Below are 20,720 nucleotides of genomic sequence, written 5' to 3'. Positions count from 1 at the left end.
TAGCTAGAGAAATTAAGTCAAAGTTTTTAGTTGAATAGCTTAGATTTTATAAACTAAAAGCAGACTCAAACATTAACACCAAGCAGCTACACTTAACTAAAAATCAACTCTGCATTTCATCTTTGGCAATCCTTATAAAATGTGACATGGGACAATCTGTTTTGAGACCATTGGATATAATATGAGATCTGCTAACGGCGTATCCCTCCTGCAAGAATTCCAAAAGCGCACACAGTTTTTTTAGATTATTGTAACGTTAGCTTTTATTTCTTCGAAGATGAAAGAAGTGAGGATGTAAATACTGTTGTACCTTAACAAGTGCACTCATCATCTTCTTCAACGAAGGTGAGTTCATCTTCGCACGGCTCGCCATCTGATCACAACATACAAACAAATTACTACCATGTAAAGTGAACAGAGAGCGTCTTTCTTATCATTGTAATTGAATTATGATGGTTAAGGACCTCATCCATCTTGAAATATCCGGGTGGCAGTCTCGGATCGCTCTCTTCTATCATTATGCTGAGAAGTTTCTCCAAATCCAAATCCATGCCGGTGCCTTCACCCACCCATCCCCATTCCTTAGCTAATTCCAGCATTTCAGTAACATACGATCCATCATGAAGCGGTCCAAGCCACATTGGTCCTGAAACCACCAACGAAGAAGAAGCCTTTGTATCACTGCAGGGACATCCCATCAGACCAAGTTCATCCCATCTCACTGTATCAGAATGGCCACATAGATGACAGAAAGTGACAAAACCATAGTTCCTGCAATTAAGACAGCAGACAACTCCACCAATTATAAACTCAACATAACAGAAACTCTCTAGTTAGACTCAGATAACCTGTCCTCGTGTAACTTCCCACGGTGAACCCGAAGCAAGACTCTAAACACAGGTCCATGATAAGAATAGTATGAGAAAAGAGGCGTAACATGATAACCAAGCAGCGCAGCCTCTCTCACTGCTCCACCTATAAGCATCCGCAACCCAATCTCATTCCCAAACGGCATCGGCCTAATAAACGCTCCATAAGCTGCTAACGAACTAAACCACACAGTAAAACCAATTAAATGTTTAAACTTCCAAACCTCCTAAACCCACTTGTAAAGTATCAAACTTTATAATTGCAAACTCACTTATAAGGCCTGTGACCACCAGAAGAGTACCCATCCGTTGAAGTCAGATAAAGCAAACCACCCAGCTTCAACGCGTTAAACGCATCTCTCAGAAACGCAGAGTCGCTCCCAAACGAATCAATATCAATCAAATCGAAGAAATCACCAACCATATACCTCTCTATCATCGCCTTGTTCGCCAGCATATGCGTCACGACCCATCTCCTCTCATCCCCTACACCTCTCTCAATCTTACTCAGATTCTCCGTGATTACCCTCCGATTCTCGTCGTTAGCATCGTTCGCCGCCACGAAATCGGCGTCCGCCTCCACGAGGTAACGGAGCGACCTGATCCCGCACCCGCACATGGCGTCGAGCACCCGCAAGCTTCCGCTGGATCGCTTGTAGAGCGAGGCGGAGAGCACGCCGAGGTCGCGTCCTCTGGCGCTTTCGTGGCGGAAAAACGTCTCTCCGGGATCGAATTCGAGTCCCCTCTCGATCTGGGCTTCCGATTTCACGGAAATGGGATTGCATCTCCCGTTGGATCGAGATGGATTTGGGGGCTTGCGTCTAGGGTTTTGCGATTTGCGAAGAGGAAAGGGAGAAGAAGAGGATAGGGTTTTAGGAGAGAGACTTAGCAACATTGCGGCGGGAAATGAAATCTGGGAATTGGTTTATTTTTGTTTTATTTAAATTAAGAGCAGGAGTTCTTTTTAGTAACAAATATTTTATTCATATAAAATATAACATTACAAATAAAATAATTAAAATGCAGACAACAACTGCAAATTTAAAACGAAGAAAATACATTATTAGTTATTTATTATACTATTATTTACGAATTGATTTAGCTTATTTATCATGATTTACATGATTTTAGATAATTTTGCTTATTTGTCATGTTTTAATTAAGTTTAGTCTGAGTCATTAATTTATTAATAGTTTTTAGTTGAGTCCATAATTTATTAATTTAAATAATATAACTATAAAATATGTTTTTATTCAATTTTGCTTATTTGTCATGTTTTTATTAGGTTTTAGCTTAGTCATTGATTTATTAATAATTTTCAGCTGAATCACTAATTTATTAATTAAAACAAATTTCAGTAATGAATTTATATATAATTAAAAACGAATTTTGATTTAATAATATTTAAATCTATATGTTATATTAAAATTCTTATTTTCTTATTTGTCATATTTTATTAGGTTTAAGCATTTATATAAGTCATTGATTTATTATTAGTTTTTAACTGAATATTCATTAATTTTCACAAAAACCGCAATGAGTTTTATATATAATAAATCATGAATTTTATTTTAATAATATTAAATTTATATGTTATATTTAAAAATTAAGAGAATTCTTATATATATATATATTATGTTGCTATCTGAAAACAATATTTTTTATTATAGAGTTAAAAAATTAAGTTATAAGACAATTTATAATTAAATATTAGTCGAACAAAAATATTTGTATAAAGATATTTTCTAAACTATTTCTAATATATGAGTGTTTTAGAACTTTTAACACAATAATAATTACATAGTTTGATGAATGTTTTTTTTGACATATATAAATAATTTGATGTTTGATTTAACTATTTAAAATCATAAATAATAACTTAACTTGTGACTGAGTTCAAAACAAATTTGGGAGAATTGCCAAGTGTGACTCAAAACTTGGAGTCAAACCCAAAACAATACCCCAACTTGGGTCAAAGGCAAAAGTAACCTAAAAGGCTATTGAAATTACAACTATCCCGTTATGACCAAACAAAAAAACGGATTTTTTTTTACGTTTCTACCCTCGCAAGTCGTCTGTTTAGACGACTTGAAAATAAGTCGTCCAGACGACTTAACTGAAAGTCGTCTGTTTAGACGACTTGAAAATAAGTCGTCCAGACGACTTAACTGAAAGTCGTCTGGACAGTTAGTCTTAAACATAGTTTAAAAATTTTGTAAAAAATATTTTGATAAGTGAAAAATGGGAATTATGTAATTAACATATGTCTTAGGAGGTATAAATTAAGATATAACAAATTTCAATTGTTTTCAGCATAGATGAGTGAAAGTAGTGAGTCATGATATTCTTTAGTTTATGTTTCATCAACATATGTTGTAGTATTGTATGTGTTCTTAGGGTTAGATTTTGGAAAGCATTAAAACCGTTTTTGAAAAATTTTAAAATTACTTATGCGTGTTCATTTCTGTGTATATTAAACACTATTTAAGTATAATTTGATTTTATAACGTGGTTAGTTAGTTAATCTAGTCATTTTAGTTTAGGGGTTCATTTTAGGGTCTAGGACGACTTAATATTTTGTCGTCTGAAAACAGACGACTAAATATTAAGTCGTCTGAAAACAGGCGACTAAATATTAAGTCGTCTGTTGTACATTATCAGCCAGAATAAGTCGTCTTAACCGGACCAAACCTTAAAGTTTACCAATGTACTTTTAAAGCTAACCGGATTATTTACCCAATATATAAGGTGATTTTTTTTTTTTTCATTTTTCGCGAAATTCAGAAACCCTAACAGTTCTCTCTCAAAGGCGATTTCGAATTCCCACGATTTCCGAACAAACCATCGTTCTCAACGTCGGCTATCTATCTCACTTCATTCTCACCGTTGTCGCCACAGCTTCTTCTAACCCTAGCGCCGCCGATTCCTCTAAACCCTAGCGCCGCCGATTCCTCTAAACCCTAGCGCCGCCGCTTCCACTATTTCCGAACAAACCGTCGCCCTCGCCACCGTGGTCACCAACGTTCTCACCGCCGCTTCCTCTAAACACTAGCGCCGCCGCTTCTTCTAAACCCTAGCGCCGCCGCTTCTTCTCTGTAAACCTTAGCGCCGTTTCTCTGTAAACCCTAACGCCGGTAAGTCATCAATCTCGAGGAAAAGATGAACATAAAACGTTGTCTCTATCAATTTACTCATTCTCACTGTTTCACGTTTATTTTTTCAGATCTATAACCGCAATGACGAGTACTCCAACTCCTTCTGCGACTAATCAGGTCCGCTTTGTACTGGAAGACTTGTAAGTAATTTAAGTCGTCTGGAAAGTCTTCCAACTGGACGACTTAGTAGATGACTTAAATATAGTCGTCCATTTGGAAGACTTTCCAGACGACTTAAATTTAAGTCGTCTACTAAGTCGTCTGGACTTATATTGTTGTCTTTGATTATTTTGCAGACAAAAAGGATGGATATTCCAGAACTCCCCCGTAGGTTATACACATCAGGGGAAGAGCCAGAAGCCCACAATAGCATTTCGTATCATACGGATAACAGCAAGTTGCATACTGCTCTTAGGGAAGCTCTTACTGATGACGAATTTGAAGAGTTGAAGGAGTCGAGTTTGGGAGTTTTCATCAAGTTCAAGGAGCAGGGATTTGGTTGGGCTTCAAGGCTGGTTCACTACATGCTCAGTTTCAAGCTGGACATTAAGAAGAAGTATGAGATGTGGTCTCTCGTTGGTCCAGAACCTTTGAGATTTTCACTGTTAGAGTTTGAAAACCTCACTGGTCTAAACTGCGAGTACATCCAGACGATTTATATTTAAGTCGTCCAGGGTCAACTAGTCGTCCAGACAACTTTTATTTAAGTCGTCCAGGGTTAACTTGTGTGCAACTTTTATTGCAGAGATGGTTGCCGGAGGATACAACAACCGAGGCGAACTCGGTATATAAGATCTTGCCGGAGGATAAAGCAGATGGTGTCACCTCCAAAGAGATTGTTTCTGTCACTTCCACCGATCACCAACCGAGCCTCGCTTCCACCGATCAACAACCGAGCCTCGCTTCCACCGAGCCAAGCGATCCAGTTTCAGAACCGAGCCTGGTTGTATTGGACAAGCGTGCAAAGAGTAAACGAGCGAAGAAACCTGCTCCCACTGTGAGATCTCCTTATACGGCAGAGAAAAAAAAAGATAAAGTGGCAGCCTATAATCCATTTCCGCCAGTAAACAAAGATAAGTTGAAGGAACTCGCTGATTGGTTGAAACTGATCCGTAAGTGATTGCTTTACCCATAATAGCTTGATTTACTCGTCCAAAACTGATTGCTTTTTTTGTTTGCAGTCATTATTCAACTAAGACCGAGGAGAAACCACGTACATCACCAACAAGGTGGTACCACTTCCTCCGGACAGCCAGAGAATGGCTGGAAGACTGCGTAAGTCTTCTGCACACGATTTAAGTCGTCTACAAAGTCGTCCAAGTAGACTACTTTCCAGACGACTTAAAGATAAATCGTCTGGAAAGTCGTCTACTTGGACGACCACGTAGACGACTTATATTTAAGTCGTCTGGTAACTTCTAACTTGTTATATTTAATATGCAGCATATAGATGCTTGGATTAATGTGCTAAGGCAGAGGTATCAGGAGAACCCACAAGCTTTCAGGAGCGAGCGAATGTGCTTCCTGGATCACAACTTTTCCCAGTCTTGGAGAGAGCAGTATCAGCTCTTCAAAACATCGGAACCTGATCACAAAGGTTTAGGAAGAGTTCTACCTGGTGGGGCGTCGAATTTTTATGACGGATCAATACCTTCATTTTGCTAATCAAACAAGAAGTGGGGGGAGGACATTGATGATATCTATGCGCCAGTGAACTTGAACGACAATCATTGGGTTGCTATTTGGATATCGATCCCTAAGAGGCACATAGTCGTCTGGGACAACATACCTTCATCTAGTGTACCAGACGCATGGGATGCGATAATGGAGCCTTTTCTCCAGATGGTCCCTTATCTGCTTGTTGAGTGCGCAGCCACCGACGAAATACGGGTCAAATACGGGTTGGAGCCATACACATATGAGAGACCGCTGAAAGGTGTACCCACGGACAACAATGGTGATTGTGGCGTGTACGCTGTAAAGTACATTGAATGTCATGCTCTTGGGGTCTCCTTTGACCCTAAAGACTTTGCTAGGTGCAACGCGAAGAAAATGAGGGATAATATGGCGGTGGATATATGGAAGGAGCTTGTTGATCAGCATTTGAAAGAAAATGTGGATGGTGATAAGTTTGTGGGCATGTATGATTAGATTTGTGTTTGTATTTGAACTTGTCTTTGTATTTGAACATGATTTTTTAACGAGCGAAGTATTTGTATTTCAGCTTGTCTTTGTATAGATTTGTAAATATGTAAGTTGTCTGGAAGAAATAAGTCGTCTGGAAGGTTTTCCAACTGGACGACTTACAAATAAGTCGTCTAGAAGGTTTGGACGACTTATTATAAGTCGTCTGGAAGGTTTTCCAACTGGACGACTTACAAATAAGTCGTCTAGAAGGTTTGGACGACTTATTATAAGTCGTCTGGAAGGTTTTCCAACTGGACAACTTACAAATAAGTCGTCTAGAAGGTTTGGACGACTTATTATAAGTCGTCTGGAAGGTTTTCCAACTGGACGACTTACACTGGACTTCTAAAAATAAAATACACTGGACGACTTAGTAGAAGGTCGTCTAAAAATAAAATACACTGGACGACTAAAATTTTAGTCGTCTGGACGGGTAATCAAGACTGGACGACTTAAATTTAGGTCGTCTGGACAACTAGTCAACTGGTTGTGTACATTGTGGTTTCGTATGGCCAGTTTCCTTGCAGTTTGAGCATCTCTGTGCCCTGTGTTTCTTCCTGGGTTTGTGTCCTCTCATCCTAGATAGCTCCAACCAAGATTGCCATCTTGATTTCTTCGGTCTCCCCCGACCACGCTTTAGTTCTGGAGGAAAGCATTCTCGTTCCTCAATATGTTGTGACACGATAGGATATATATTCTCTGAGTATCCTGCATACAGATAATTCTTTGAGTATAGTGGACATACAAGTGTGGAGATATGCAAACCAGCATGTGTTCCAGCAGCTATATCATGAGAGCAAGGTATTTTCTCCACTCCATAGACACCACAATCACACTTTGCATGTTCCAAATCAACCACACAGTCCATTTTGCCACCTTTGACAAAGAAATGCCATCCATCAATTGGTTCGACCGTCATCGTATCCGCTATCTCTTCTCGAACAGCAAGCAAGTATTCAACACCCCGGCTATGTTCAGTTGTGAGACTCAAAGCATCTTGTCTCCTTTTCCAATACCATTTTCCTAACTTCTGCCTTATGAACTCCAGCAGGAACGTAATCGGAAATCCTCTTGCTCGCTTCAGTGCAGAATTAATAGATTCAGCAATGTTGCTTGTTTTTATGTTGAACCTGTTCCCCTTACAATAAACCCTTGACCATAGCCTGACGTCGGCTTTCTCCAAATACGTTGCAAGTTCCGGGTTTGCACTCTGTATCTCAGCCATGTACCGGTCAAAATCGTAAACCGTGTGAGCATAAGCAGCCCCTTTCACCAAGTACATGAGATGTTTCCCTTTAAACTTTTTGACAATGTTATCTTGAAGGTGATAATAACATATTCCTCGGGTTGCCCAAGGAAACACCTTATCACACGCACTTTTAATGGCCTTGTGCCGGTCGGAGACTATCACCAGAGGCTTGTCATGAGATATACAACTAGCCAATTTTGTGAAAAACCATTCCCAAGAAGGTACATCTTCCTCATCCACGATCCCAAAAGCCAATGGGAATATCTGAAAATTGCCATCTTGTGCGGCTGCAACTAACATAGTTCCTCCATACTTTCCACTTAGGTGAGTTCCATCCACCACAATGACCCTTCTCTGATACTTAAAACCTTTGATAGAAGCTCCAAAAGAGAGAAATAGATACTTAAATCTTTTCAAAGAATCAAGTTCTATCGCCGTGATAGAATCAGGATTTGCAATGGAGATTTACTCGAGATATGATGCCAGATGCCAGATCTCACCAATCTTTGTGCATATAACAGTGCTCTGTATGAAGTGGTGTAATCAAGCGCCATGCCAAACATGTTCCTCATTGCATCAGTGATATGTTGCGGAGTTATCCCATCAATGATTCCAACACGATCAATGAAAAGACTACCTACATACTTCGGAATACAGTGTCTCCGCTGAGCGATTCGGTCTCCCACTGAGCATAAATGTTTTTCCACATACTTTGTTACCCAAAACGTGTTTGTCCCATGTTTGACACTCGCTCTGACCTTCCATCCACAATAGCTAACCCGACATGTTGCCACAACGAGAGTTTTCGTTGATTTGTATAATCTGAAAGAAAACTTACCCCTCACTGCTGCCAACCGCAGCTCTGAAAGCAGTGCACCCTTGCTAACAAAACTCTGGTTGACATAGATACTGGTACCATTCGATTTTCCTCCTTCAATAGCATTTGTCTTAGCATATGTCTTTTGGATTTCTTCAAAACAAATATTATCATCATCTTCCTCGTCCTCATCTGGAACCTTTCCATAAAGACTGTAATCCCCACCATTCTGATCCGTTTCACCAACAATAGAATTATCAGCATCCTCCTCCCCATTTTCCTCCTCCCCATCTTGATTTTCATCTTCAACAAACTCATTATCACATACATCTTCAAAACATTCATCAGCTTCATCATCATCACCAACATCTTCTTCCCATTCACCAGCTTCATCATCATCACCAACATCTTCCTCCCATTCACCAGCTTCATCATTATCACCAACATCTTTTTCCCATTCACCAGCTTCATCAATATCCCTTTTCTCTGAAACCGTTTCGACCTTGCTGCGGCTTGATACACAAAGACATACTCTATGGGTTTTGAGTATCTCCAGCAAGTTTCGAACTTGTCTATCACTTGTAACATGAATGGGAAGACTGCCTGGAGCCATCATCATTTCTGCTGGTAATGAGTAGCTAATCTCCACACTCACTGTTCTCATGTCCAGGTTATAATCTTCTTGAGCCATTGCAACAAGTTCAGCATGTGTTGAATCTTCATTCAATAAAAACAATCTTGCTCCTTTGAGATCATCAACCACAAAATCCCAACGGAAATCTCTCAACAACCATTCTCCATACACTGCATGTAACTGAAAAATCATCTGCAAATATTCAAAATAAAACACATTAGTAAACATAGAGAAAATGAAGAAGTTCAATAAACATTGCCGCAGACGACTTAGCATTAAGTCGTCCAGAAGACTTAAAGGTAAGTCGTCTAAAGAGGTCACTTTTGCAATTGAAAATTAAAAGGGACGACTTAATTCTAAGTCGTCCGGCTTTGTTTGTTAAAAAAAAAACTTAAGACGACTTATATATAAGTCGTCTGAGAGAAACGGGCTAGTTTTGCATTTGACCGAATCGTGTCAGATCTTTGACTATTTCTGGACGACTTATAATTCAGTCGTCTCTGGGAAAGTTAAAATTTCAATATTTTATGAAAACTTGACGACTTACGTGTAAGTCGTCCTAGGTTAGTTTTGTAATTGAAAAATAAAACTTCATAATTTAACTTTCTCCAGACGACTTAGATGAAAGTCGTCCAGCTAAACGACTTAATTTAAGGTCGTCCGGGATAAGCAAGGTTTGACCAGAAAATTGGGAAAAATTCTGGACGACTTTGCTTTCCCCGGACGACTTTAAATTAAGTCTTCTGGAGGGACGACTTTATATTAAGTCGTCTGGTTAAAGTTAAATTATGAAGTTTTATTTTTCAATTACAAAACTAACCTAGGACGACTTACACGTAAGTCGTCAAGTTTTCATAAAATATTGAAATTTTAACTTTCCCAGAGACGACTGAATTATAAGTCGTCCAGAAATAGTCAAAGATCTGTCACGATTCGGTCAAATGCAAAACTAGCTTGTTTCTCGTAGACGACTTATATAAGTCGTCTGGAGTGTTTTTTTTTAACAAACAAAGCTGAACGACTTAATTTAAGTCGTCCGTTTGACCAGAAGACTCATCAGTAAGTCTTCTACATACAGATGACTTACTAGTAAGTCTTCTACGCGAACAGATCTTGAAAAAAAATTCAAATTCGTACCTTAAACTAGGTGAGATGACTTCGTTTGCACACAGGGTCTTCTCCAACCACCCAGAACCTCAAACGAAAGCAACCGTAAGTCAAAACGAAAGAAATATGGCTCTGTCAACCATAGCCCATATTTTGAATCAAAAGCTTGAGTTTTTCGGATGAATATAGAGAGAAAGTGAAAGAAATGTTGTTTTTAGTTCATAACAATTGAAACAGAGAGAGTGTAAAGAGATTTACGTGCATTAAAGGGCATTAAAAGCTCCAAACAGTTCGTACAAGGTTGTTGCCATTATTCATTGCAGTGGCAATATTGTAAATACTTGAAGAAGATGAGGTTGAGACAGTAAAGAAGCCATTTTCGAAAAAAAAAAAAATGTTAATGGCATTTTCGTAGATAAAATGCAGGTGTGGGGTTAAAATCTCAAAAAAAAAGAGTCAAAAGAAAAGGTTAGTTTTCTGTTTGACTCCAAGTTTTGAGTCACTTTTGCAAAATGCCCAACAAATTTTCTTGCTTTTACTTTAAACTAGTTTAAGTTTAATCCGTGAAACACTATAGCTTCAGTTGGCGAGCACTAAAAGAATGAAAAAATGAAAAACATAAAAAAATAGAATTTCATTTGAGGAATTGAAAAAGTAACAAAAATGTGAATTTTTGTTCAATTTGTTCCTCATAAAAATTGCATAGAAATTTTTTTTCTTATAAATTCATTCCTCCATGGGGAATTTAGAAGAAAAAAGTGAGATCTACCTTTCAATAATTGGGCTAAAATTTCAACATAACTGTTATAAAGTTTGAGGAACAAAGAATTCACCGTAATTTTTTTTCTTCAACATATTCACCAATTAGAATTTTATTATGCCGATTTTTGGATTAATAAAACATAAAAAAATAAATATCCGTAAGATAATTATGTCCGCATGTGCAGACAAAATACCTGGTTACACATAAACTAAAATCTGAAGGCTTTTTCCTATGAGCTACTTCGATAATAAAATAACAATTCTATTTTCCTTGAAATTATTAAGTTCGGCAATCATCCATTTGATACCAATTCTAAACTTTTTTCGTATTTTTTTTGTGTTGCATAACATTGACCATACTCTAATTCAAATATATAAATGTCCATTGATTAAAAATTCAATAAAATAATTATTTCAAAATAAATAAAAATTGGATTTGCCAATTTTCGGTTTATGTTCAGTTCAGATCCATTATGATTTAAAAAATTTAATTCTAGAAAATTAAACTTAGTTATTTATAAATTTTAATTTTAATTTGTTTCAAATTCTTTCGGATTCCATTTTAAAATACTTTAAAAACTTCAAAATTCAAAATTCAAAAAATACAATATATAAATTTAAATAATATAAAACTAAGTACATAAATTAGCATAAAATAGTTTAATTTGGATATTTAAATAGAAAATAAATAAATATTTTTTTTTGTATTTTTGATGTTTTGAATTTTTTTGGCTATTTTAAAATATTTACTTGTGAAGATTTTTAGTTGTTTTTGAATATTGTTTGTATTTAAAATATTTTATAAATATTAAATTTAAAATAATTAATATATTTATATAATTTTAGGTATCTAAAAGATTTTTGTTTAAATTTCGATTCAGTTCTGTTTTTTGGATATTAAAATTTTGGATTCATTTTAAATAATTAATCTTTGGTTCAGATTGGATATTATTTTTTGGATCGAGTTTGATTCAGGTCTCGAGATAAGCATATTTTGTTCAGTTTAAGTATAAGTAAATCAGTCGCGTCCGATATAAATCCACGTGTACGGAAGAGATGTAACCTCGTATCAGCACCGATGTGTTAAGCCACGTCATCAAGCTTATGATTATTGGGTCCCACTTTTTTAACGCGTATGATTGTCTACACTCGACACCACCGAAGACCCCGATACGCGTTTTTTCTTCTTCCCTTTCATGGAAATGATTTGAGTTACTGTTTCTGGGTTAATGGAAATTAGGGTTTTGCTGAATCACAAACGTTATTCTACTGGGAGGCGTTGAACATGATGATGATAAAGACTTGTAGTCTCCGAGAACGATGATGAGAAATAAGAAAGAAGGTAAAATAAAAATCTCTCTTTTTTTTTTTTTCTTTTCTTGGACTGAAAGATTCTTTTAGGTCTCCCACTTTTATGAACCTTCCATAATTTCTTTTATATTTTAATTCTTCTTTATAAAATCCCTTGGCATTATCTTTATCATCGTTTCGGTTTCTTCTTCTCTTGATACAAAAAAAAAAAAAACATTTGCTTTCCGTTTCGTTTACTTATTGTCTGAATCCTTTTTCATGTAAGATTATTTTTTGTTGGTTTGAAAAAAAAGTTGGTGTAACGTTTATGTGTGTGTCTATCCAATAAGATCTGAAAATCAAACGCTGGTAACATTGTGGAGAGGTGAATTAATCTTAATCTGCGTTGAAATAGCCTTTCTCAATGAGCGTGAGATGACAAAAAGTCTCGTTTTTTTTTTGGTGTCTTTGTTTCTGTTGATTTGTGTTGTTGATAACTTGATATCAATTGTCATAGAAAAATAAACAAATTAATTGAATATGCGTGAGTCTCGTTTCTTGTGTCTCTTTTGCCTGGAATAATCGGTCGTGGTCCTTTTTTGTTAAAGCTTAAAGATGATACCAACACGAAAAGGCCGTACTTTTATGATTTTTTAATTCCAAAAGGCCTTATTTTTCCCATGTCTAATAGTTAAAATCACAAACCATGTTCCAAAGTTTTGATTTTTTCTTTATTTATTTGTTACAGAAATTAAAGCCTATTGAATATTCACAGATTAGCTCCAAAGAATCTCAGGACAAATGGACTAAATCCGCAGCAGGTACGCTTTCGAACTTAAAACATCAGTTTTATATGTCTCTGCGTTAAAAATCTGATTTTGGAAGAATGGTGAGCTAGTTTTTGCCGTAGAAATAATCATGACAGAAGATAGATAGCATGTTCAGTGTTTGGTTTGCCTTGAGGTGCTAAATCTGTAGGATACTAACAAATACTGCATTCACTATTGATGTATATCACTTAGTCTCCGGATGAGATTCATTTGTTATATATATTTAATCAGATTGGAAAGTTGGAGAAATCCAATGTAGCTTTTTTGGGGTACTAATCTCTAAACTGTTCTTCTCTGTTTTCTCTTGATCCATGGTGATTTTGAAGTTAAACAGCCAGCTTTTACCTTGTCTTCCTTTGCTTTAGTGTCCTTTTCTTTGTCTAATATGATCACAATAAAGTCAACTCTTTTTATCTTCTTTGTTGAAAGTTCAACTTGTCTATGTGGTTTGTAGATGTCATACTCCTATAAAGCGTCTCAGTGGATTTGAGGATTTCTGTATTATCCATTCATGTTTTAGTTTGAAGTTATGCTCACATGGGTGACATTCAAGAAAGATTGTCGGTTTCATCATCTTCGTCTTCTTCAACATGTTCATTGTCATTAACAACTGCACAACCTAAAGCAGATACATTGCCAATAGACCGGGAGTTTTGGATGTTTGCAGAAGAGAGAGCTCACGAAATACTAAGCACTATACAACCTGCTATTGTTTCAGATAGAAGTAGGAATGAGATCATTGGTTACGTACATACTCTAATCAAGAGTCATGATGGAATTGAGGTTAGAATCCCCTATAACTCTTTGCTTGTTAAGCTTTCTTTTTGGTAAGTTTTAAGTGGCAAATTGTATCTACAGGTGTTTTCATTTGGTTCAGTGCCACTAAAGACCTATCTCCCAGACGGAGATATTGATCTGACGGTCCTAACTAAGCGAAACATGGAGGATGAATTCTTTGAAAAATTGTATGATACGCTTAAAAGTGAAGAAGGGAAATCTGAATTCCATATAACCGATGTTCAGTTTATCCCTGCACAGGTTTGTTTATTTATTTCATTTTGGTTCTGGCTTTGTGTTTTCAAGAACGCTTCAAATCTTGCTCAAGAAATCTGGATTGTAGGTCAAGGTCATAAAATGCAACATCAGGAGCATTGCTGTGGATATCTCCTTTAATCAAACCGCTGGGCTTCGTGCTTTATGTTTTCTTGAACAGGTAACATCAGCTCTTCAAGAGTATGCTCTAGTAGTCTACTAAATTATCATTACCCAGCTTTGGTTCTTGTATATTGGTTAATATGTGGTTTGATGTATTCTGAAGGTTGACCAACTCTTTGGGAGAGATCATCTTTTCAAGCGTAGCATCATCTTAATTAAAGCTTGGTGCTATTACGAGAGTCGAATTCTTGGTGCTAACACTGGGTTGATCTCGACATATGCACTGGCAGTACTAGTCTTGTATATCATCAACCTATTTCATTCATCATTATCCGGCCCTTTAGCGGTAATCACTCTCATTTCTCTGAAACTTTGGCATCATCTACATTTAGTGATATATATATATATATATATATATATATATATATTATATGAGATTAAATTCATATATTTAAACAGGTTCTGTACAAGTTCTTGGATTACTATAGTTCATTTGATTGGAGCAACTACTGCATCAGTGTCGGTGGTCCTGTGCCTATATCTTGCCTTCCAGAACTTGTGGGTAAGGATGATGTTAGAAATCACAGACTCATCTTTTTGCAAGCTTTTTCTCGTCTTTATTTAACGTTTTGCTTTGATGCATTCTCTGTCTCTCTTTCCAGCAGCTTCTCCAGAAAATGGGCATGAGTTATTACTTGATGAGAAGTTTTTAAGAGACTGTGTAGAGTTATACTCTGCTCCAACTAAGACTGTTGAAACAAATGGTCTTGATTTTCCTATCAGACATCTCAACATAGTTGATCCTCTTAAACACAGCAACAACCTCGGAAAAAGTGTTACAAAAGGTACTTTTATTGATTATAATTTTCATAACCATTGTATCAGTTTCATTTATTTTATTTATTTCTGACATTCTTTTAGGAAATTTCAAACGAATAATGCATGCTTTTACACTGGGAGCTAGAAAGCTCAGAGATGTTCTTTCACTACCTGGTGAAACCATGGGATGGAGACTGGAGAAGTTCTTTGGCAATTCTTTGGAGAGGAATGGTAAGGGACAAAGACAAGATGTGAATGATCCTGTTACTGCGTTTGGTACTGGAAGGTCAGAACTATCTGAACTGAGTGGAGATTTCGAAGGTTACTTTGGAAGACTTGTGTATGGTCAAATGTATCATAGTCATAGGGAGGCAAGTGGTTGGGATGTTGTCCGTCACCTTGTGAGTTACCGAAAGAAGGAGTTTTATCTTAGAAGTCTGAATGGTTCTACGTCAGTGCAGCCTTTGCCACTGCATTCTTTAACTAATGGCTCTCAAAACATGGGGAAAACGAGAGGAACAGGAACTTATATTCCTAACATGGTATGTGATTTCTCAGCTTATGAATTATTGGCTTTAAGACTTTTAACTTCTAAATTGCTTGCTCTTTGGTTGTTGCAGAGTCGGCAGTTATACAACAGAAACTCACCAACTCATCGTTTAGAATCTTCAGCCGAGGCAGCAGATGACAATGGAGCCAGTAGCTGCTGCAATTTTTCTGATCAAGTGTCTACTTCTTGTACCAGTATCAAAGGAGAAGAAAGTGTGAAACCAGAGACTTGTACAGATCAAAATGTTTTGAAATCTCTAGGATCAAGGGATTTAGAGGCTGATGACAATTGCCAGTCTTCACCACGAGAAAACGGCAAAGAAGTAGTAGATTCTATATCTTCAAGCAGCAAACTGGACATGGAAAATGGCAAAGAAGAGGAGAGCAAATCATCTCAAACGTTGAACGGCTCTTGACTTTTAATGATTGTTACAGAATCTTTGGTTGGTCTCTTGAGTGTACCTCCAGGATATAACTAGTTTGTCTCTTTAAACCACATGCACAAACTACATTTAGGATTCTAAAGATTCATCAAGAACTTGATTACTTTTTGTGGACCAATGTCTGTTCTTCATTGCTGGTAGGAAAAAATACATCTATGTTTTAGATTACAAGTTACTGAAAAAATTGGTTAGAAAGCTTTTTGCAGAGAGTAACAAGAAACCTCAAAAGCATTTTTTTTTATTGTAGTAACTTCATGAGCACACGTGTTGTTCTAAGTTTTGTACAAAAGACGCTATGAAAGTAGTCTGAATAACAACAGCTTTCATGTGTTACGAGATAGTACGTAACAAGTTGTACACAAACACACTGGCAACCCTTAGATTTGAAAGCCTCACAAGAAGGGACTATACATCAGAGCGTGATACCACAGCCTGAGGAGTGAGAATGTACATGTGACAGTCGTGTGCCTCTACTTGAGCTTCAAAAGAGACAGACGCATTGTCTGTTACATCTTTGTGCTGCCACAAGTCTCTAACCGAGACGCTAACGGTAGATTCAAGACCGATCATATCCCATGTTGCTGTAATTGTCGCAGGCTTTGAACAACGGTTCCAGAGAGCAACTACCATACGGTCGTCAGTTAAAGGCCCTGACCACACCTGTTGACAATCATCTTCTCCATTGGCTTGAATTTTCCTTCCTTGAACACCAAGTGGGTCTGCAAACCACAAGAGTTTCTCAGATTGATGAAAAAAAAACCACGTAGCCAGTGAAGCTAACAAGTCTAAAAGATTGAAAAGATCACCTTGGTTTACAGCGATAACCTCCTTATTACTCAATATCTCAAAAGTTTCGGCGGTCATGTTTCTTACATCACAACCAATCAAAAGTGGTGCCTGCAGGAGAACCACAAAACAAATGAAGGATACAAAAATAAGATCAAGAAGCCATGGAACTTAGTTTACACATACCTTCATCAAAGCCCAAATGCTAAAATGAGCACGGTACTCCTCGTAACTCATCCCTCCATTCCCAACTTCCAGCATATCCGGATCTAATGTAATGGAACACAAGTGTCATCAATACATCAGGACGCTAAGTTCTATGAGATCTTGAAATGAATTGTTTACCATTCCAACCACCAGGTCCAGCATATGAAGCCCACTTGTTATTCAAATCAGCAATTGTAGTCATACTTCAAAAACAGCAAAAACAAATAAGAACATGATTTAAACAAACCAAATCCCTCTCTAAGCAACAAATCTTATTAAAAGCAAATGTCAAGAGACTTTTTACCTTGCCCAAGTATCATTGATGTCATCAGTTGTGCGCCAACTGTTTCCAACTTCTTTTGCCCACAAGGCAGGATCATCCTCTCCCCTGCAAGCACAAACAAAAAAGAGAGTAAATAAATGTAACTAAAAAATTTACTCTTACCAGTCCTGTGCGAAGAGTCTTTGAAGGATGTACCATTCACAAAGTGAGTAGAAGATTGAGCGACCAGTTGCGTTTAGAGCATCACGCATTGGAGGGTATCTGGAAACCATTTAACCATAACAGGTCATTGCAGAAAAATTACACCAAAACGAGCTCATGATACAAGCAAAAAGATCAAACCTTTCAATTGGCTTTATCCCCAGGTTGAAACAGTTATCATATTTCAGATAATCCACGCCCTGAAAACCAAGACAAAAAGATACAACCAAGTATTAAGACACTGGGATCTTTGTTCGTAAGTAGTTCATCGAATACTCAAGTTTTGGCTGAAAATCTAACCCAAGAAGCAAAATTGTCAGCATCATCGTTTTCATGGAAAAGAGATCCGGGACGAACCTGACAAGTGAAAACACTGAAAGAGGAAATGAGGAGACTACATTAACCTATCACTTCGTTGGTAGAGCTTTTGTAATAAATACAAAAGAAGAGGTGGTGCATGAAGCTTGAACCTACCCAGCGTCAGAATATATACCGAGTTTGAGACCCTTTGAATGAACATAATCAGCAAGAAGCTTAATCCCTGATGGGAATGTTTCCGGATGTGGAACCAATTGTCCCTGAGAATTCAACATTTTACAAAAGAAACACACTCCTTAGGACATAAGCAAATTAGTACTTTGAAGATCAAACAGAAAATCTCTAATACAAAGTAATATTACCTTTGAATCACGTAACAAATTGGACCAACAATCATCTGCAACAAAACAAAAACTTGTGAAACATGAAGCAGTTACATATAAAAAAAAAGTAATGACGAGTCAGGTTCAAAGGGGACAGTACCAATATTGACATGTGTGTATCCTAAATCAGCCAGGCCAGATGAGACCAAAGCATCAGCTGTTTAATTGAAGTTTTTTATAAAAAAATCAGTAACTACAATGAACACACAATAAAAGAGTAATCATATGAAACATGTGAGAGTAGCTTTTTTTTTACCAGTTTCCTTAATGACAGTTTCATTGATATTGCAAGCAAAGAAGTTCCAGCTATTCCATCTGTCAGAAACACACACAAACAAAGTCCAATAAGAGACAAAAAGGTTGTTCCTTTTTTTCACATCAAAACCGGAACTAAAAAGAAACTAAACATCAGACCAATCGAAAAAAGCTATGTCCTTTATTGAACACATACCCCATTTGAGGAGTACGAGCGAGGCCATTGTTGAGCTGCAATCGACCGTACATAGAAGTATCGTATATTGAATTGAATGATTTGCTGAAAACCAATCCATTAGTATTGCTCTGCCGCAACAAGGGGGCTTTGACTCTTCCTCCGACCGTCTGAGAGACCAAAACAGATAAAGAGAAGAGCACAGCGAGGAGCAAGACCGAGTCTTTCATCTTCGTAGTAATCGCCCGGATGTCCTAAACAGGTTTCTCTTCTTTTTTTTTCTACGTGTCCTTGTTGAGTGAAGCAATGGTCAAGAAGACGGAAGTGGTTTTAAATAAATACTAATAATTTGACCAAAAAATAAATAATAGAGGAGTCGTATCGTTATATCTAAAAGAGTTGGATTGAATAATAAGAGTACTAGGCCTGAGACTTATTATCCGAGATCCGGATTCGATCCGAGATCCGAATTCGATCCGAGATCCGAATTCGATCCGAGATCCGAATTCGATCCGAGATCCGCTCCGGATCCGCTCCGAAAATAGGATATCCGGGGTGCTCGGATCCGAATCCGGATAGTAAAATCTTGGATCCGTGCAAACCGAATCCGGATCCGGATATCATAATTTTTAGGTCCGGATATCCGGATCCGGATCCGTGTTTTTAAAATACATTAAAATTTTAAATTTTATTAATATTTATATTTGATATATTAATATTTATACATGAATTAATCTTATAATATTATATTTTAGATTTTACAATATTATAAACATATATAAATATATTTATAAATATTTAATTTATGTATTATATTAAAAAAATTAGTATTTTTTGTTAAAAAAATTATTTTTAATTATTTTGACGGATCCGGATCCGGATCCGGATATCCGCGGATAATAGAATATCGAGACGGATATCCGAAACCCGAATATCCGAAAACCACGAATCCGGATCCAGATATTAAATCCACGGATCCGGATCCGGATCCGGATCCGGATACCCTAAATTTCCCGGATATCCGGATCCGTCCCAGGGCTAAATAATACTAGTTCGATCCAGAATATGCTTACGAATCATCTCATACTAGATGATAAAGATTTAAAGAGATTTTTGAATCAATAGATATTAGAAAGTTAATAGTCTTAGAAAAAAATATTACATGTTATATAATAAGGGAGATTCAACGAAAATGTGTATGTCAGTATAAATTAAGCTTGGATTAAAAAAAAAACTTGTGTATTTGTTTTGTTTTAATTGAAGTATATTTTGTGGAAATGAATCCATGAAAGTAAGCAAAAAACTTATATAAAATAAATTATGAAGTAAAGATAAAAATGAAACAAAAGCAATAAAATTATTGTTTTCATAAACTAAATTATAAATATAAAATAAAAAGAAACATAAGAAAAATAATACTAAAATATGAAAGAAACAAAATATAATATAGGATATTACTTTACGGATGAGGAGATGTAGGGGGGTTATTGGGCAAAGAATTTAGAGGAGTTATTAAATTTTGAGATTCATTTGTTATTGATTTGTGAATTTTTAAAATCTAAATAGAATCCATTGTTATTGGCGTGATGATTTTTAAATTCTACTCAAAATCATTTGTTATTGGAAAAGTTTAGTTTTAACTGATTTTAAGATTCTTTTAAAATCTGTTGTTATTGGGATGTAATTTTTTTTTGTTTTTACTCATAGTACTCAACTTTGAGAATATCATCTATACCCATAAGATTTTTGAAATCAATGTAATAAAATACACTCACATACAAAAACTCAAATTGAAGAATGAAATAATATACAAATCACAACTTCAACATAATACAATTCACAACTTAAAAAAATAGAAAAAATATTAAAAATATAAAATAAAAATTGTAAAAATAGTTTTAAAAAGCACTTTCAAATTAAAAAAAAAACATTTCAAAATAATAATTCAATTTTTTTTTTACAAAAATTCAAATTTAAAACATATATTTCGAAATTATATAAAAAAATATTTTTTATTTTTTATTATTTATATATCTATAATTTTTTTTATTTATATATCTATAAAGTAAGAAGTAGAAATTAAATTTTTTGGTCATTTTATTTCTTGAGATCTTTTTTGTGACAACAACTTTTTTAAAAGTTGTTTAAGAATTGCCTTAATTGAAATGATTTTCTTTCCTTTTTTTCTACCACCATTAATTTTTTACTTTAAAAGTTAATAACAATCAATAGAATTATATACACAA

At 36.0% G+C, this 20,720-nt stretch overlaps 3 protein-coding genes across 12 annotated transcripts; 1 reads left to right on the top strand and 2 right to left on the bottom strand.

Moving 5' to 3' along the window:
• Positions 1 to 92: 92 nt before the first annotated feature.
• On the bottom strand, positions 93 to 1,799 carry LOC106367969 (tRNA (guanine(26)-N(2))-dimethyltransferase). The gene is made up of 5 exons (XM_013807834.3): positions 1,142 to 1,799; positions 849 to 1,049; positions 465 to 771; positions 311 to 373; positions 93 to 208 (listed from the first exon to the last, which is right to left on the bottom strand). Exons 1-5 carry the CDS (start codon positions 1,762 to 1,764, stop codon positions 104 to 106), a joined length of 1,299 nt encoding a protein of 432 aa, XP_013663288.2. The 5' UTR covers positions 1,765 to 1,799; the 3' UTR covers positions 93 to 103.
• A 10,128-nt stretch (positions 1,800 to 11,927) lies between these two features.
• On the top strand, positions 11,928 to 15,984 carry LOC106367967. Of its 10 annotated transcripts, none has more exons than XM_048764701.1 (10): positions 11,928 to 12,122; positions 12,819 to 12,891; positions 13,421 to 13,683; positions 13,759 to 13,938; positions 14,021 to 14,113; positions 14,219 to 14,401; positions 14,515 to 14,617; positions 14,721 to 14,900; positions 14,977 to 15,416; positions 15,495 to 15,984. In XM_048764701.1, the coding sequence occupies exons 3-10, from the start codon at positions 13,438 to 13,440 to the stop codon at positions 15,837 to 15,839; spliced, it is 1,770 nt and encodes a 589-aa protein (XP_048620658.1). In that variant the 5' UTR covers positions 11,928 to 12,122; positions 12,819 to 12,891; positions 13,421 to 13,437; the 3' UTR covers positions 15,840 to 15,984. The 10 variants fall into 10 exon arrangements, with proteins under 10 accessions (XP_048620658.1, XP_048620649.1, XP_048620650.1 ...); XM_048764692.1 differs by having other exon boundaries at positions 14,718 to 14,900; XM_048764693.1 differs by having other exon boundaries at positions 13,355 to 13,683; positions 14,718 to 14,900.
• Positions 15,985 to 16,083: 99 nt separating this feature from the next.
• LOC106367968 (alpha-galactosidase 3) lies at positions 16,084 to 18,794 on the bottom strand. The gene is made up of 13 exons (XM_013807833.3): positions 18,496 to 18,794; positions 18,301 to 18,359; positions 18,145 to 18,201; positions 18,024 to 18,058; positions 17,818 to 17,921; positions 17,644 to 17,716; positions 17,485 to 17,543; positions 17,338 to 17,403; positions 17,164 to 17,247; positions 16,998 to 17,062; positions 16,839 to 16,921; positions 16,673 to 16,763; positions 16,084 to 16,585 (listed from the first exon to the last, which is right to left on the bottom strand). Exons 1-13 carry the CDS (start codon positions 18,702 to 18,704, stop codon positions 16,272 to 16,274), a joined length of 1,299 nt encoding a protein of 432 aa, XP_013663287.2. The 5' UTR covers positions 18,705 to 18,794; the 3' UTR covers positions 16,084 to 16,271.
• Positions 18,795 to 20,720: the final 1,926 nt, after the last annotated feature.

The sequence above is a fragment of the Brassica napus genome, chromosome C8 (assembly GCF_020379485.1).
Source record: "Brassica napus cultivar Da-Ae chromosome C8, Da-Ae, whole genome shotgun sequence".
Taxonomy (NCBI): domain Eukaryota; kingdom Viridiplantae; phylum Streptophyta; class Magnoliopsida; order Brassicales; family Brassicaceae; genus Brassica; species Brassica napus.
Note: the sequence above shows the minus strand (reverse complement) of the source record. Positions and strands in the feature narration are given on the sequence as shown.